At 39.7% G+C, this 18,480-nt stretch overlaps 1 protein-coding gene across 1 annotated transcript in view; it reads left to right on the top strand.

The window, feature by feature from the left end:
* The window catches only part of LOC137633043 (uncharacterized), a 101,302-nt gene extending 87,411 nt beyond the window's left edge, over positions 1-13,891 (top strand). The window contains exons 16-22 of the mRNA XM_068365208.1: positions 497-1,505; positions 1,677-2,258; positions 3,215-3,445; positions 6,558-6,696; positions 7,514-7,701; positions 9,295-9,514; positions 10,923-13,891. Coding sequence (XP_068221309.1) covers positions 497-1,505; positions 1,677-2,258; positions 3,215-3,445; positions 6,558-6,696; positions 7,514-7,701; positions 9,295-9,514; positions 10,923-12,686 — 4,133 coding nt within the window. The 3' untranslated portion in view covers positions 12,687-13,891. The remainder of the gene's footprint in view (positions 1-496; positions 1,506-1,676; positions 2,259-3,214; positions 3,446-6,557; positions 6,697-7,513; positions 7,702-9,294; positions 9,515-10,922) is intronic.
* Positions 13,892-18,480: the final 4,589 nt, after the last annotated feature.

The raw sequence follows: 18,480 nt of genomic DNA, 5'->3' as shown, positions 1-18,480 counted from the left end.
AGCGAAGAAAATACAAGGGAACTAAATACACTATTGGTAAAGCTACAGAGGCAACTACACAGACCTACTTCTGATTGGTGATTTCAACTTCCCCAGCATAGACTGGAAGCGAGAAATCAGCACAGTTGGCCCAGACCAACCAGCGTCAATATTTCTGAAAGCTACTCAAGATGCCTTCCTTGTACAACATCAGAAAGAGCCTACAAGGTATAGAGAGGGGGAGAAATCCAATGTGCTGGACCTGGTCTTTACAAACCGTGAAGACCTCATAGAAGAAATCACAGTGGCACCGGGAATGGGGAAAAGCGACCACCACACGCTCATTATTAAAATAAATCACTGCAAAGCAATTCCGTCTCAGCAAAAAAGACTCAACTTCCCAAAGGCAGACTTTGACAAACTTAGAAGTGAACTGCAGGAGACAGACTGGGACAGTGAGCTGGAGGGCAGGAATGTGGATGACATGTGGACACTGATTAAAGACAAAATCAACCAGGCAATCCAACACTCAGTACCAACCAAATCCGTAGGCCGAGCCTATGCGAAAAAATGGATGGACAGAAAACACTGGAATCAGTAAGGAAGAAACACAGACTCTTCAGAAGGTGGCAGCAAACCAGAGAAAAGGACGACTACACAGCATACCTTAAGGCAAGGAACAGAGCTAGCAAGAAATGCAAAAAAGCAAAAAGAGGCTTAGAAGCTAAAGTAGCAGCCGAAGCAAAAAGTAATCCAAAAGCCTTTTGGTCATATGTCAAAAGCAAGACAACGACAAAATCAGGAATAGGAGATCTAAAGAAGGAAGATGGTAGCAAAACAGCATCAGATATAGAAAAGGCAGAGATACTGAACGACTTCTTTCAGAGCGTTTTCACACAAGAAGATGATGGCCCGCTACCCGACCCACCAACTGCTGAGTACAACACACCCTTGCAAAACTTTGAGATCTCCGAAGAAAAGGTACGGAAGTTACTCCAGACTCTAAAGACCAACAAAGCTTCAGGACCAGATGGCATCAGCCCTCTTGTTCTCTCAAAGGCTGCAGACATATTGGCTCACCCAGTAACATTGCTCTTTCGCAAGTCTTTGCACGAGGGACAAGTACCACAGGACTGGAGAAAAGCGACGGTCTCACCTATTTTCAAGAAAGGAAGCCGCCTACAAGCGAGCAATTACAGACCAGTCAGCCTCACATGCATACTCTGTAAGGTGATGGAAAAACTCATCAGAGAAGAAGTCATCAGACATTTGGAGGAAAATCAACTCATCAGCAGAGAGCAACATGGCTTTGTACAAGGGAGATCCTGTGTAACTCAACTTCTGGATGTTATGGATACCTGGACAGAAACTCTCGATGCAGGAGGAAGTGTTGACGTTATATACATGGACTTTATGAAGGCGTTTGACTCTGTGCCACACCGTCGCCTCTTGTCAAAGATCGAGTCGTGTGGCATCCAGGGCAAAGTCCTCAAATGGATACAGGCTTTTCTGAAAGATCGGCAGCAGTGTGTAGCAGTAAATGGAGCAACATCATGACCAGCACCAGTGACGAGTGGGATACCACAAGGAAGCGTGATTGGTCCGATTCTATTTGTCATCTACATCAATGACCTGCCCAATGTCTGCACAAGTGATGTGAAGTTGTTTGCAGATGATACAAAGCTGTTTACCCGCAGTGACATCCCCGGAGCAACAGACAACCTACAGGCTGACCTTGACAGCTTGCAACACTGGTCACAGGTTTGGTTGCTCCGTTTCCACCCACAGAAGTGCAGCGTCCTGAAGCTTGGGAGCAAAAGATCTGAGGCAAAGTACACCATGCATGACAACTCACTTGGCGAAATAACACTGGAGGAGCACGAACATGAAAAAGATCTAGGCGTCTACATCGACAACAAGCTAAGCTCTAAAGAACATGTAGCTAAAGCAACCGCAAAAGCCAATAGAGTTGTCGGTATCATTCGACGTACCTTTGACTTCCTGACCAATGATCTCTTCGTACAACTCTACAAAAGCCTTGTGCGCCCTATCCTGGAGTATGGCCACTCAGTATGGCAGCCGCACCACAAAACCCTGTGTAGTGAAATAGAGGATGTTCAGCGTAGAGCAACCAAGCTGTTGGCTTCACTGAGGGATAAGCCATACTCTGAGAGACTGGAAATACTGGGACTGCCCACTCTTGAGCATCGCAGAAGTCGTGGTGATATGATCGATCTTTACAAATACATACACAAGATCTATGATTCAGACAGGCCAAAGTTTGAAATCACCAGAGACAGTGCAACAAGAGGTAATAGTCTCAAAATCATCAAAAAGCACTGTAGGCTAGATGTCCGCAGAGGAACTTTCTCCCAGAGGGTGGTCAACACATGGAATGATCTCCCAGACTCTGTGGTGCAAGCACCAACGGTGAACGCCTTCAAGAGTAGACTTGACGCCCACTGGAGACTCCTGCCAGGTGTTTACAGCCCATCCTGCCAATGTTAATTCCTAGGTTTCAATGCCACGCATGCCACTCAATAGAGTATAAAATTTATTTAGAATGATGAACAGGTCCCAACAGGACCTCAAACTTCTAACCAGTTCAAGTTAAGGGTTTGGGATGATTGGGTCAAAAGATAAAGCTGTCACGAAAAGGTAAAAAAAAAACCGTCTTTTTCCCATGCTGTGGCCAATGTTTATAAAAGTTGCATGAAACTAGTACCAAAATGTGCATAATTCAATCCCTATCTTGTGATATGTAGCATGATATAGTGACGTCATTACCCTTGTTTGTATTCGTTTGTGTGACTTGCTTAACTCAAAAACTATTTGACCTAATCTCATAAAATTTGGTGGGATGATTGACCATGGTCCAAGGACAGTTTGATTAGATTTGGAAGTGTTTTGGTTAAAGGTTAAGATAACAAAAAGGTCAAAAACTTCTTTTTGCAATGTCGTATCAATTTATCTGAATTGCATGAAACTAGTGCCAAAATGAATACAATTCAGTTGCCTTTCTTGAAATAAACATGATATAGGCAAAGGTATGTGCCTACCATGTGTCTATTCTAGTTTATAATTATTTTTATTTCGTTTGAAATACAGTCATGACAATTTCTAATGGAAGAGATGTCAAACCATCAATGATAATTCTACTTACCAGTGTAAGACTTGCTTGTGATCTGTGGACTATATCTTTTGTGCATCTCCTAATATTTTAAAATTCTTCCAGGTGGTTACTACAAAGTAAACTGTCTGAAGCACATAGAACGCGAACACATGTTTTTTCTACGTTTTTCTACAAACGCCTTACTTCTAAGCCAAAGAAAGGTCGCAGACCACATGCCATTGAAGATGACCCCAAGTTATCTGCAGCTGAGAAAAGACACTCCAGAGTGAAATCTTGGACCAAGAATGTTGACATTTTTGAGAAAGATTTCATCATAATTCCAATCAATGAACAGTAAGTACTGGCTTAAAAAATTCTCTCTCTCTCTCTCTCTCTCTCTCTCTCTCTCTCTCTCTCTCTCTCTCTCTCTCTCTCTCTCTCTCTCTCTCTCTCTCTCTCTCTCTCTCTCTCTTTCTTTCTTCTTTCTTTATTATTATTATTATTATTATTACTACTACTACTAATAGCTGAGCTACAACCCAGTTGGTAAAGCAAGATGCCATAAGCTCTAACAGCGAAAAATAGCCCAGTGAGGAAAGGAAATAAATAAACGATATAAGAAGTAATGAACAATTAAAATATTTTAAAAACATTAACAACATTAAAATAGATACTTCATATATAGACTATAAAACAGACTTATGTCAGCCTGTTCAATATAAAAACATTTGCTGCAAGTTTGAACTTTTGAATTTCTACTGATTCAACTACCCAATTAGAAAGATCATTCCACAACTTGGTCACAGCTGGAATAAAACTTCTAGTGTACTGTGGAGGATTGAGGCTCATAATGGAAAAGGTCTGACTATTAGAATTAACAACTGTCCGGAAAGATCTATATGTAAGGATGGTTAGAATTATAAAAAATCTTAAGTAACATGCATAATGAGCTAATTGAACGACGATGCCAGAGATTAATATTTAGATTAGGAATAAGAAATTTAATAGATGACAAATGGTTTCTAGGTATTAGTGATAAAGTTATTATGTACTGGTCTTATTAATTTTTCTGTTATCACTATACTGGACTGTATCATGTTTTACAACAGCAATATACTTACATTTTTTCCTTCCCTGCGTGTCGTAAGAGGCGACTAAAAGGGACGGGACAATGGGGCTGGGAACCCCCTCTCCTGTATTATAATCCTGTGAGACATCAAAGAAGTGGAGCTGGGGGGAGAGTGACTACTCCCCGCACTCAAGTTTTGGAGTGTTTGCGCGGGTATGTAGTACGATAGAGAGTAAAAGATGTGAGATTGGAAGTATGTTTAGGAATAGAAGGATGGATATATTGGCTTTGTGTGGGACAAAGATAAAAGGGAAAGGTGAAGTGATGTTTGGTGAAATATCTGGTCAGAGTGTCTGGGATTGAAAGGGGAAGTGCAAGAGAAGGTATGGATTTATTGCTGAGTGAATGGATGACAGGTAAAGTAGTGGAATGGCAGGAGACAACATCTAGGTTAATGTGGGTAAGGGTTAGGTTGGGTAGGGAATGTTGGGCTTTTGTCAGCGTATTGGCAGGTTGTAGAAAAGTGAAGAAGAGCGGAATTATTTCTGGAATGAATTAACTAGGTGGGTAGAAGGAATTATGTAGTTGTCATGGGTGACTCAAATGCTAGAGTGGGCGCACCCTCCCCCGTTATCCACCACCGATGAAGATTCATAATGCTGAATCCCCTACTGCTGCTACCTCCGCGGTCATCTAAGGCATCGGAGGAAGCAGCAGGGCCTACCGGAACTGCGTCACAATCGCTCGCCATTCATTCCTATTTCTAGCACGCTCTCTTGCCTCTCTCACATCTATCCTCCTATCACCCAGAGCTTCCTTCACTCCATCCATCCACCCAAACCTTGGCCTTCCTCTTGTACTTCTCCCATCAACTCTTGCATTCATCACCTTCTTTAGCAGACAGCCATTTTCCATTCTCTTAACATGGCCAAACCACCTCAACACATTCATATCCTACACCCGTTATCACTCTCACCACTTCATTCCTAACCCTATCTACTCGAGATACACCAGCCATACTCCTTAGACACTTCATCTCAAACACATTCAATTTCTGTCTCTCCATCTCTTTCATTCCCCAAAACTCCGATCCATACATCACAGTTGGTACAATCACTTTCTCATATAGAACTCTCATTACATTCATGCCCAACCCTCTATTTTTTACTACTCCCTTAACTGCCCCCAACACTTTGCATCCTTCATTTACTCTCTGACGTACATCTGCTTCCACTCCACCATTTGCTGCAACAACAGACCCCAAGTACTTAAACTGATCCACCTCCTCAAGTAACTCTCAATTCAACATGACATTCAACCTTGCACCACCTTCCCTTCTCGTACATCTCATAACCTTACTCTTACCCACCTTGGCTCTCAACTTCCTTCTCTCACAATTTGTTTTATATCAAAATGTAATAATTATCAAAATTTACGGTAACAGAAGAAATACTGCGTGTTCTTGTAGGGATCAAGGTTTTTGGCTTATTACCCTTAAACTATGAAAGTAAGAGGAATTTTGACAAAATATTTCGTATACATGCATTCTCCATTGCCATACGAAGCATGGTGAATTTTTTCAGGATTTTGCGTTTTTCACCCTATACCTCCATATACTGTATTGGCTTACCGACCGGGCTCCTTAATGACAAGCCCTGAAAAGGTTCACCACTTTAAGAGGGGTATTACCTTTATTGCACTAAGTTTTTGGTCTTTTGACCTCCGTTCCCATTACTTTTCATCCAACCTCTTATCCTTTACTTCACAATGAAACTCCATGTGTTTTTCCTCCGTTACGGCTTCCCCAGCCCAAGCATCTGGCAATCTGACCCAATTGCCATAAATTCATTCAACATGGTATAGTCATTGTAATGATATTAAGTACTACTATAGAATCTCAATCAAGAGACTTGTGAGAAGGGAACAGTACAGAGCCCTTCAGTGTAAGCTTAATTATTTTCAGCCTTAAAATGATGTAAATTAAGCTTTAAGACAAGATGGTTTTTTGTAGAAGTAACAGAAAATGGGAGATGTTACTCTTTGAAAATGCCATCATGATTAAGATTTGACATGAAAGGTGAAATTAGTCTAGAGAGAAGTTTTTATATTGAATTTTAATCTAAATTTTACACTGCTCAACCTCCTCCCCCTCATCTATTTGTCATACTCTGTCAGATTATCACAAAAAAAAACAATGTTAATGATAAACTACAATTTATAGAGCGATGAAGTACAGGTCATATACAAATCCTCTGCTATCCATCACAATGCCTGACTTTGTATGTATGTATGAGTCTCAGTTCCTAGCAAATGTATTTTTAATAGGCATTAGAACTATAACAAAAGTAGTCTACAGTATTGTTGCAATTTTGACTGATATTTCTGGTTTTATTCCAGCGCTCATTGGTTCCTGGCCATTATTTGCTATCCTGGTTTAAGCGGACCTGTAAGAGTTTCCGACGGCCAACCCATTTCTCGCACTGCAGCCGACAGGCCGAAGAAACGGAGGTCCACCCGCCCAAGAAATAGAATAGAAGTAAGTTGTAAAAGTGTTTACTTTCTAGAATTTTATACTTGATTCAGTTTATGAAGGATTATGACATACCTGGTAGGTTTCATGGCAAATATCTATCCTTGTTGTTTACTAATCAAATCTTGAAGTCCTTATGCTTATCTCAAGTTTAATTTTAACAACTCTCTCTCTCTCTCTCTCTCTCTCTCTCCTCTCTCTCTCTCTCTCTCTCTCTCTCTCTCTCTCTCTCTCTCTCTCTCTCTCTCTCTCTCTCTCTCTCTCTCATTCCGCTCTTCTTCACTTTTCTCACTACCTGGCCCATACGCACTGGCAAACGCCCAACATTCCCTACCCAACCTAACCCTTACCCACATTAACCTAGATGATATCTCCTTCCAGACATTTCACTAAACATCACTTCACCCTTTCCTTTCATCTTTGTCTCACACAAGGCCAATACATCCACCCTTCTATTCCTAAACATACTTCCAATCTCACATCTTTTACTCTCTATCGTACTACATCCACGCACATTCAAACACCCCAAAACTAGAGTGCAGCGAGCAGTCACTCTCACCCCAGCTCCATCTCTTTGTTGACGTCTCGCAGGATTATATACAGGAGAGGGGGTTCCCAGCCCCCTCGTCCCGTCCCTTTTAGTCGCCTCTTACGACACGCAGGGATAACGTTGGCGATATTCTAATTGTTTTTATGCCCCTGCGCCACAGGGGGCTCAAATTTACACATTCAATAAATCCATGAAAATTTAATTTTCACTCTGGTAATTTTAGACACCTCTTTCATAATAATAATAATAACAATAATAATAATTATCTTTTAGCAAATACCCATCATTGACGATGGCGAATGGAGCGACCGAGATGAAGCCGAAGGGGAGGAAGACGAGCTTGAGGAAGAGGACGATGATGAAGACCCTCCTCCAAGTAAGAAGTCTAAATTGGAAGGAGAACCCTCCGAAGAGAGTGAGCAGCTGAGTGCTGAGAGCAATACACCATCCGCTATTAGACAGTAAGTTGTTTTCCCTTATGTTTGTATTATTGTTGACATTTAAGAATTGTAGTTTTGCCAATAGTCCTTCCTCATGAAGGATTTTCTTTTATAACTTGATTCAATTATATCTTAGTTTTCTTACATGTTCTGGAGTATCTGTTACCTAACCCCCTAGATTTTGGGGGACAACTGTGTTCATTTTATTTGTTGATTGTTTCAAATTTGAGTCCGGAAAGCTGAATGTTACGGTCTCTAAACTCCCATCTACTTGTAAATCTTACCAATACGTGAAGCCCAAGTTAGAATTAAAAAGTGCCATAATTAAGGATACAGTATTTTCTTTTAAACCATTTGGTTTCAAAGATTTGTGAGTAATTCATTCTTGAAATTGAAGTTACCCAATATGAATTAGCTGAATATTTATATCCTGAAAACAAACATTTTATTAAGCTTCCCCAAGAATTCAAAATATGTTTTTTCAAGCATATTAATTTTGCATAATTATAGATGAATTTGAGAAATTCTTGAGGAAATCGACAACATCAAGGGAGATTCAAGATCCCTGAATTTGATTATCTGCAAGGAGGCCGGCAAATTTATTATAGTATTTTTGGATATTTTCTGAATTTAAAGTTTTATGAGGGTGAATGGGCCTTTGCTGGAAAGGCATGTGCCCAGGGACCTTCAAATTCACTTACTTAACAAAATTGGTATCATTATTTCAACCTGGATCTCACCAGTAAAGAGCTCATCTAACAATTATTACAGAACTAGACATTGACATATAAGACAAGAAGTATGATTATTTAGTTATGAAAGAGCGAATGCAGGCCAGTATTCAGTTATATAACACGGGATGGCAAGTCCAGGAGACGGATCCTTATGAAAGCGAATATTCAATTGTGTGTAGTAATGGCTTACTGTGGACATAGTGCATATTTGTGGATTTCAACATTCTGTAGTACTTAAATGCTGTAAATGTTAAGAACAGACTCTGCGTTATAAATATTTTTAGAGGTGTGTTGTATTGATCTACATATCAGTGTTGGTTGTGTTTACATTATATATTGGCTCCCATGCTAGCAGTTGCTTGTTACTTTGATTATAATTTAGTATTGTACTCTTTAGATTTTTTTTTCTATAGAAACTCAATTAGGATTGCTTATTCTATAAAAGTGTTTAACCATGCAAATTTTAAAAGTCAGAACAAAGAATTATTTTGGATATAGCCATCCTAGGTTACCAAAGCTTGGGTACTTTCTTGAATTCAGATGGTTGTAAGCTGCTTTTCAGCCTCCCTTTTTAATTTGATACTGCATGGGATACCTAAGTCCCACCCACCAAGTTGGTACCGATTAAGTATTATAAAAAGATCTATCTTGTTTATTCATCTGCATATTGTCACAGCTTATGATATGTCTGCTTTAAAGTCTCTCTCTCTCTGTGACAGGAAATTTTGGAATTTTTTTTATAATCTTTGATATAATGGTATGAATTTACATTTGGAAATATGAATGTGAAGACTAGCAGCTAAGTATGGGGGAGGTTTTTATAAGTAACTTTCTCCATATGTTAGAAAATATACTATATAAAAAAAAAATTATTTTTCAGACCATGCATCTTGATTTTTGATTCCTTATCGGGAGCCAACAGAGTTAGAATTGTTGCGACACTGAGAGATTATCTGACTGTAGAGCACAAAGTTCGGAAAAACTCTGAAAAATTGTTCAATCGTGATACTATGAAAGGAGCTTGTCCGCGTGTCCCCCAGCAAATGAATTACTCTGACTGCGGAATCTACACACTTCAATTTGCCGAAAGTTTTTTTGAAGTAAGTTACTAGTGAGTTCTTGAATTATAAAATATTGTATTTATCTTAATGAATGGATCTGCGCATTAATGCTGTGGTTTCCAAAAAAAAAGTTTTTTTTTTTACACCATTTTCTCTTAGTGGTGTGAGGGAACCAAATTTAGATCAAAATTATATACAGTACAGTGCTTAAAATTCCATTTTCTTTGTAGGCACTCATTCTCACAGCATGGATAAATAGGCAAATTATATTGTCATGTGTTATGGAATGCTCCTAATTTTGAAGTATACTAAGTTTTTTTTTTAGGTCATATGGCCAGTTGCTGCTTAAAGAGGATAGCTATGTTAATTCTTCATTGTACGCAAATAAGACGAAAGTATATTATTACCAATTATATCTTGAATTGATATTAGGAATATAAATTTTACTGGTAGTAAACAATCATTGTCATTTAGGTAGGTCATCTGTGTAATTACAGTTCTGTAAACTATTGACAGCTTTTTCAACTCGTGCTTATTCTTATGTGTGCTTTACACAAAACCAACTAAGGTATTCTTTTCTACATTTTATCTGTAACAATAATTATATAGAAGGATTTTTAGTTTTGTCTGTCTATGAGCTAAGGAGGGTTTTTTTTTTTTTTTTTTTTTTTTTTTTTTTAAAGGAGCATTTATCCATAAACCTATATTTATATCATCTTTTTTCACCTTTGGAATTATGCTTTCTCCTTTAAACAACTTACAATATTATAACTTTTAATTCAAAATTTGATAAGTTTCCAAAGTTTGAGAATTGTATTTATCATTCAAAATCGAGTTTAAATATAAAGTTTTGAGTTTGTTTGCCCTTAAATTTCTACTTTGATGGTAGGTACAGAAACTAATTATCTCATGCACTAATATGAGAAATTAATTTAAGTTTGTATTCCTTGTTTACTGTTATACATTATATAGTGCATTTATTAGGTTGCAGCCAAGAGGCATTGACATGCTTTTTTCTGGTTTTGATAGTACTGTTAGGGTTCATTTAATTTAGAGAAGTACCATAACGAGGGCAACTACTGGTATATGTTTAAGTAAATGTTTTTCCTAATATACTTTTAATCATGGCTTATGCTATTTTTATTGATTGGATAGAAATTTGCCATTTTTTCGTAAGTTATTCTTTTTGATAGATTGAATTTCTTAGATTTTTCAGTCAGAGAAATGACTAAACAATATTTTTTTATGCAAATTGCTTATATTGTATTTGTAGCTTCCCATCAGTCTTTGTTTCTCTTGTATTTTTTAACTTTACCAGTTAGGCCCTATATCAGAAATTTGTTGCAGTTTAAACACTTTACCTTTCTTTAAAGATGATTACTGTATTTGGAAGTCTGTTATTAAGAGCTGTCACTGTTAAAAAAGTTAATTTAATTATTTTTTACAGCATCCTCTGAAAGATTATACATTCCCTATTCGAACTCTTGGCGAGTGGTTTCCACATGAAGTTGTGAAAGGAAAGAGAGAAGCAATAGCAAAGTTAATAAAATCTCTAATGGAAGAACATAATCCCAACCATGACTCCATCATCTTGCCAGACATTTCATTTGGCTCTGACGACCGAAAAGATGCAAACACTCCAGGCGACGCAGCTACATCTGTCTCATCCTCGGAGAATAAACTTGCTCAGCCAAACCAAGAAGAGGAGGACATTCCTTTTCTTGAACGTGATGCAAGTGAACGAAAGTATGATTATTCTCGCCCTGGTAAAGAACCTCATGATAGTGCTGCCAAAGAACTCTACGATGATTCGGACAAAGTTCCTGGTCCATCAAAGTTACTAACTGATGAGTGCAAATCTAGTTCTCATGTTGTGAGAGTGTCGAATGCAAAGGACGACAAGGGGCAGAATATTCATGGGAGTACAATCAAAGTTATGCCAAATACTTCTATAGCAGAAAATGCTTCAGAAACTCTTAGAAAACCTGTGGTGTCTGTGAGTTGTGTTAGTTCTGGTAGTGGTGGGCTCGTACATTCGAAAGTGATGCAACAGTCTATTAAGGGTTCCTTAAGCTTTCTGCAAGAAAAGCGAAATACTCAGATGAATACCATTATAAAAGATTTAATTTATGAAAGTGACGAGGATATTTTCCCCAAGAGAGATAAAAAAAAAGTCGTTGGAAAAATTAGTGCTAAGCAAAACAATCTAACTTTGCTGCAAGACCAATATGGTGAAGAAGATGAATTAGTGGAAGAAAATTCGGGGGATGGTAGTAATTATGTAAGTATGGTTGGTAGTAGCGGTCTGATGCGAGTATCCGGGAATACTTGTCCGACAATGAGAGTTGAAAGAGTTGTTTACATGTCTGAAAAGAATGGTGTCGGTGAACAAACGGTTAGTCCAGTGAAAAATGTGAAACAGGGTCCTGTGTCTTTTGAAAGTAAAACCAAAGCATTGAATGGAACTTTTGAGAGGGGGAACCAAGTGGTTCAGGTGGTTCAGAGTGCACAAGGAATATCTGCTACCAATATTGGAGAGATCTCTAAAGATTTTAAGTTTCATAGTCCTATTACTTCTGTATCTCATCAAAAACAAAGTTTGTCTAATGTGAATACTAGTTATTCATTTCGAAATATGTGTCCCAAGTCCTCCGTTACAAAAACTATGCAGTCTGTGTCACAGTCTCAGAAAAGTGCTGATGTAAGCTTACCTGTAAGCTCTACATCAAGTTATGTGGATTCAGATAGTGGTTTAAAGACTGTGGAAACTTCAGGGGGTACAAGTATCATTGACGAAGATACGGAAGAAGTCCTTCTTATTATGCCAGTAGCCAATAACACAAGTAACCAGTCAAAGTCAAATAGAAAGGTAGCCTATGACTCATCAGACAGTTTAGGACTACAGCTAGATGAGGAAGGAAGTTTATCAGGGTCTTCAATAGTGGGGTCATCAGCAGTGTCTGCTCAAGATTTGGATGTGCGGCCTGTTGGTGGCCGAAGATTGGTTGGAGTCGCTGGGTCACCACCTAGAGCTGGTTCTTCATCTCCAACATTTTCAGGATCTCAAAATGTGTTTAGATTAAGTGAAAGGGTGTCATCCTCTGGTAGGACTATTGCGCCTCCCAAGCGCTATTTGGAGGAGGACGATGAAATATTTCAGAAAAAACGTCGTGATAAACCTGTTCCCGGAAAGGCTCGTATTGTTAGATAGGAAACTGTTTATAAAGCGTGAGTATTAAACCAGCAAGAATGTATAGGGTAGGGAGGGGAAAAAATTTAATTATTTACTGTAAATACCCTGCAATTGGAAACAAGTTGGGATTGGTTGTACTGATAGGCAATGTTAACAAGTGGTTGTTTTAATATTTCAACCGTTTGATTTAAAAAGTTGGTTTTCGTGATTTGTCAAGGTTTTTATGAGTTATGCCAGAGATGTCATGTTTGTGCTGGTCTTGTTAAATTGCTTTTAAAATTTATGTTAAAAAAGTGCCAGAACATATCTATAAACCAGAAATATAAGTTAAAGGGTTTGTGTTATCATCCATTACAGTTACCTTTGAAAGTAATAGGTTGGGTTAGAGAAATTCTCAGGAATGTGGTGAACATATAAACCTGTTCAGAAATATTTCTCGTACAAGGTTGAAACCTTTTGTTTTTTATTTTGTGTTAAAAATTAAATGTTACTGTTTGAGTTAAATCTGAGCAGGAGTAGCATTAAGAGGTTTTTTATAGCTTGTGTTATTCACAAGGTAAATATTTTGTTATTGAACCATATTGGTGCTTACAGTGTGTGTGTATAAAGTCTGACGGAATAAGTATATGTAATTATGAATCTGGACTTGAAGACACACACACACATATGGGATTCCTATTAGTTCCCCACGTATTTATTTCGTCAAGTGGGATTTGGTTGAATCCAAAGATGTGATGTTTCAAAAGTTAAATCGTATGACCACTTTTTCTTTATTTTGGAGATATCAACTACTGCATTACAAACAAATATTGTGAATTGCAAGTAGCAATGTGTATTTTAACAGTGCCAGTGTTGTGATCTAGAGTCCCAATAAGTTTTGTAATTTCAAACTATGCCAGAGTATTAACACAAGAGAAATGATCAAGATTCAATATATGGTAACTTCATCAGTGACTTGGGGGTTTTAATTGTTATCTTCATATAAGGTTTTTTTCCAGTGTAAATACTAAAGTAGAACCTCAGCCAAGCACAAGGAATTTTTGGCTGCATATATGGACATTTAAGTAGAATTGTGTTATGCAGAGCTCCTTCAGGGTGAGATAAGATTTGATCCCACAGTATTCCTTGTAAAATAAATTTTAGGAGTGTTATGCTCCTCACACTATAACTATCCCTGCTGTATGAATGCAGTTTATTTCATAATAAAGGATATTTTTTCTGTATACCTTATTTACCTTTTACCTCAACCATTCTGAAAATTTGATATCTTCAGAAAACTTTTATTTTAGGATGTATTCAGTTATTGTTGAAATAGTCATTACCAATCTGTAATGTTTCTTATTGAATGAAAAGGGAATATTTGTGTTTTATCTTTAGGCCAATTCAAGTAGCTGCAACAATCGTAAGAAACACTGTTCTGTAACTGAAACCTAAGTTATTTAATAGGGGTAATTACTTTCGGCAAAGTTGAAAGGACAACCCATTGAAATTTAGCAAGGGTTAACTATCCATCCCGCTAGTTAGTGGGGGTTAGTTCGCTACCCCTCCCACTCACACGCCTGTGATTGAGCTCACTTTGCTTTTGGCTCGGATGGTGAACGGTCGTTGCCGCTGTTCATCCTCACCAAATATTGATCTGCCATTAATGCTATTTTTTCTTTTTTTTTTCTTTTTTTCAGTGTGCTCGCGATGACTTCTGCTGGCCATGCGTACCTGCCATGGACGTGAGGGCTGCTCCTGTGGTATTTTAATGTCCATTGAGGACACGGATCCTTACACACACTATCATTTCTGCACAGGTCAAGGGTGTGATATGGGTAGTAAGTGTTCCAAGTGTCGGGAGTGGTCTGCTTCCCGGTGGGAAAAGTTTGGGCGACGACGAAAGAAGAAGTCTAAGCGGGACTCTAAGCCATCGAAGCAGAAAAATCCCCAAGGTTTCTTCCACTTCCCGACCTTCCTCTGAAGCTCCTGCTCGTTCGGTCTCCTCCAAGGGACCGTCGAGTAGTAGCGCAGGTCAATTAACACCTGGACAACCTCGTTCCTCAAGAGACGGTGTCGCTTCCCCTAGACTGCACCCCGTGCAGTCCATGACTTTCTCCTTTGTTGCAGGTGTGGTCATCCTTGGGGTTACTGGGTCCACCCTCCAAGGATAACCTGCTCCAGCTTCTTTGCCGTGGCGCTAGCATGCTCCCTCGTCAATATCAGCGGTGGATCTTTAGTCCTTTGTCTATATTGTTGTTAGAGGCGTCGTCCGCTGCCCATCCTCCCGACGTTCCTGCCCCTTCAGACTCTTCTGCCGTTGCTGAACACTGCGCTTCCCCCTTGCCGAATATCCTTCGAGGGGGAAGCAAAGTCCTAAGCATGTCTCTCCTGCAAGCGTTTCTCCCGCATCCCCTTCTGCGGATGTTTGTCCATCTTAAAGATATATCGCCATTCGCCTGACCATCGGTGTCTGTTTTTCCTCCATCTCATCTGCCTACGTGTCAAACGGGCGCCAACCTCGCGAGTGCTCATCGCCTACACGTCCCTCGTCTGCTCGCCTTTCTCCAGTGCACCATTTGCATGCGCATCTTTCTCCGGCTTGCCATTTGCCTGCGCACTTCTTCTCGTCAGGAGGACCCTTCCCATCACGCACCCTCCGACCATCACCGACCGACGCATCATTCGCCAACGCCCCAAGATCCTGCTCATTGGTCGCCCAGACATGGCACTGCTGTGGGCCATCATTCTTCTAGATGTGTGCCTACTGCCCAGCTGTCTCCATGACACTAGTCTCCTGTTCATCAGCACAAGTACGCTCCATCGGGCAGAGCACTCTTGACACCTAGTGTTGCCTGTGCATCATTGATCGCCAAAGTGTCGGCCTGCTCAATCTTGCCATCATTCTCCAGCTGGCAATGTGCTTCAGCTATTCAGCACGTGCCACCAGATGTAAGCATGTCAGCGCTTACCAGCACACCAGCGCGCCAGCACTCGCCATCCCGCAAATTTGGTTAACAGGGAATCTGGGAATCCTTCATGTCACTCAAATTCCCATAGAAAATAATTATGATGGGCTGCATAAATCATTTCAATGTTATGGTAAAGAAATTAGAATGAGGCTTGAAAATGATAAGTGGGATTCATGGATATCATTTATCATTTGATTATCATGATGAAGCATTAAATGCAATCGGTGATATTATGAATATAAAAATCATTAATTTGAACAGCAAGGGTGTTCTTTGCAATGGGGTACCTAAGGATCTAGATACATACAAACCTGCAGATTCGATTGATAGATATATAGGTGGTTATACCCTCCCAGAAAAAGCCAAATCCACCAAAATGGCTTATTGCTCAGTCAAATAGGAGTACAGGACATTATTTTAAGATATGTAAATTTCTTCGAAAGAAAAGTAGGTACCATCGCACTGGGAGAAATTTCTCCTTATGGAAAGAACAGTTTCTTCATAAATGCCAAATCAGAAACAATGTTATACTATGCAATTTAAACAGAGAATACTGAAATAAAGTTGGATGTGAAACTCCATCTAAACTTCAGTTACAGAAGTGGAGTATTTTTCAATAGACTTGTATGAATTTACGGAAGAAGAGATGCTGGTCATGTATCCTTTAACTGTGTGGAAAGTACATAAAATCCCTGGAACATCAATGATTATCCTGACTTAACAGTCTGCTGATGTGCCTTTCCATATTTACATAGAAAATGAACAGATTAAAGATGCCACTGCAATGTTTTAATTGCTTAGATAGGGGCATCCTTCTAAAGTTTGCAAAAATGGTATTTTCATTGTAAAATAAATTTTTAAATATACTTACCTGGTAGTTATATATAGCTTAATCCCGCCGATTTGTCGCGTGCACGGCAGAAATTTAAAAATTCACGGCAATCGCCGACAGGTGGCCAGGTGATCGTACCTGTGCTCCCTCTAGCCAGGTACCTGGAACCATTCCCATTTGTCCTCAGAAATTCCATGCCCCTGTTTTCAGAGGGGAGGAGGGAAGGCCCTTTTATATATGTAACTACCAGGTAAGTATATTTAAAAATTTATTTTAAAATGAAAATACCATTTTTAAATATATAACTTCCCTGGTAGTTACATATATATAGCTGATTGACACCATTGGTGGAGGTTTAGAAAACTGCAACACCGTCGGGAATTCGTATAATTATTAATCGCTACAAATTAGCTGTACCAATAATTTGGTTCCTACCTGATAAGGAAGCTGGCTTCATAGTTATCCTGCCTAATTTGCCTGCATTCCTTGAGAGACCCAGCGATCCACCCACTGGGCTGTAGAAAGCCTCTGTGGGGCTGCCACACGGTCCTTGACCTAGACATGACTAGACCACTACCCTTGCTATCCTGGCATAGGCATGGACAATGATCTGACCACCTGACCCACAAACACACTAAAAACACACTCCTAACTTTAGACTTGCATCCCAGACTGTGGAAGGTTGCAACAACCTTCACAGACAACCTGTAATATCATGTTCAAGAAAAAGCAAGGGTATATAATAAAAGGTTATAGGTTAAGAGGCAGTAGTACCCTCTCCAACTACGGCGCCGGAGGCAACATACGGACCCAGGGAACAACAATCCTCATATTGGGTCTGAACCTCTTTAAGGTAATAATCTGCGAAGATTGACTTGCTTCGCCAAAATGTTGCTTCCAAAATTGATTTCATAGACTTGTTGTGTCAATAAGCCATCGAAGTTGCCACAGCTCTTACTTCATGTGCTTTGACTTTCAGGATTGGAAAGCTTTTCTCGTCACAGTTCTGGTGAGCTTCCCTTATTAAATCCTTAATAAAGAACGCCAGTGCATTCTTTTACAAAGGGTAACGAAGGTTTCTTCACCGAGCACCAAAGGTTATCTGCCTGTCCTCTCAGGTTTTTTGTCCTCTGCAGATAAAATTTTAGGGCCCTCACTGGACAAAGGCCTCTCCTTTTCCCATCCTACTAAATGAGATAACCCTGGAATGGTAAAGGATCTGGACCATGGCTGCGAAGGATTCTCATTCTTGGCGAGAAAACCTAGTTGTAGAGAGCAGACTGCATTCTCTCCATTGAAGCCTACCATTTTTCTAATGGCTTGCAATTCTCCTATCCTCTTGACTGTCGCCACCGCAACCAGGAATAGGGCCTTCTTAGTAAGATCCTTCCATGAAGCCTTGTTGAGAGGTTAAAAACATCAGGACTACATCCAAATTCCAAGAGGGGGTTGGGTTGTCCTTCCTCTTAACTGTCTCAAAGGATCTTATGAGGTCCGAGAGATCCTTGTCTCCTGACACGTCTATGTCTGTGACGGAAGACGGAGGCTAGCATGCTGCGGTATCTCTTGATGGTTAATACTGCTAGTTTCTCTTGTGTTCTTAAATGTAAGAGAAAATCTGCCAGTTGAGTTAGAGAGGTACTGGAAGAGGAAATGCTGTTAATTCTGCACCATTCTCTGAACACGTCCCACTTAGATTGGTACACCTTGATTGTGGACGTCCTCGCTCTTGCGATTGTTCTTGCAGCTTCCCTGGAAAAGCCCTTCGCTCTTGCCAGTTTTTCAATAGTCGAAGGCAGTTAGATTGAGAGCGAGGAGATTTTGATGGTATCTCTCTGTGTGTGGTTGTCTGAGTAGATCGTTCTGACAAGGTAACGATCTGGGGCTGTCTACTAGCCACTCCATCACTTCTGTGATCCAGGGTCTCATGGGCCAAAACGGAGCCATCAGGGTCATGCGGGCGTTGTTCGACTCTCTGAACTTCTTCATGACTCTGTCTAGGATCTTGAATGGGGGAAGGCGTAGGTGT

This window comes from Palaemon carinicauda, chromosome 42 (assembly GCF_036898095.1).
Source record: "Palaemon carinicauda isolate YSFRI2023 chromosome 42, ASM3689809v2, whole genome shotgun sequence".
Taxonomy (NCBI): Eukaryota; Metazoa; Arthropoda; class Malacostraca; order Decapoda; family Palaemonidae; genus Palaemon; species Palaemon carinicauda.
The sequence above is the reverse complement of the archived record's forward strand: the minus strand, read 5'-3'. Positions and strand labels throughout refer to the sequence as shown.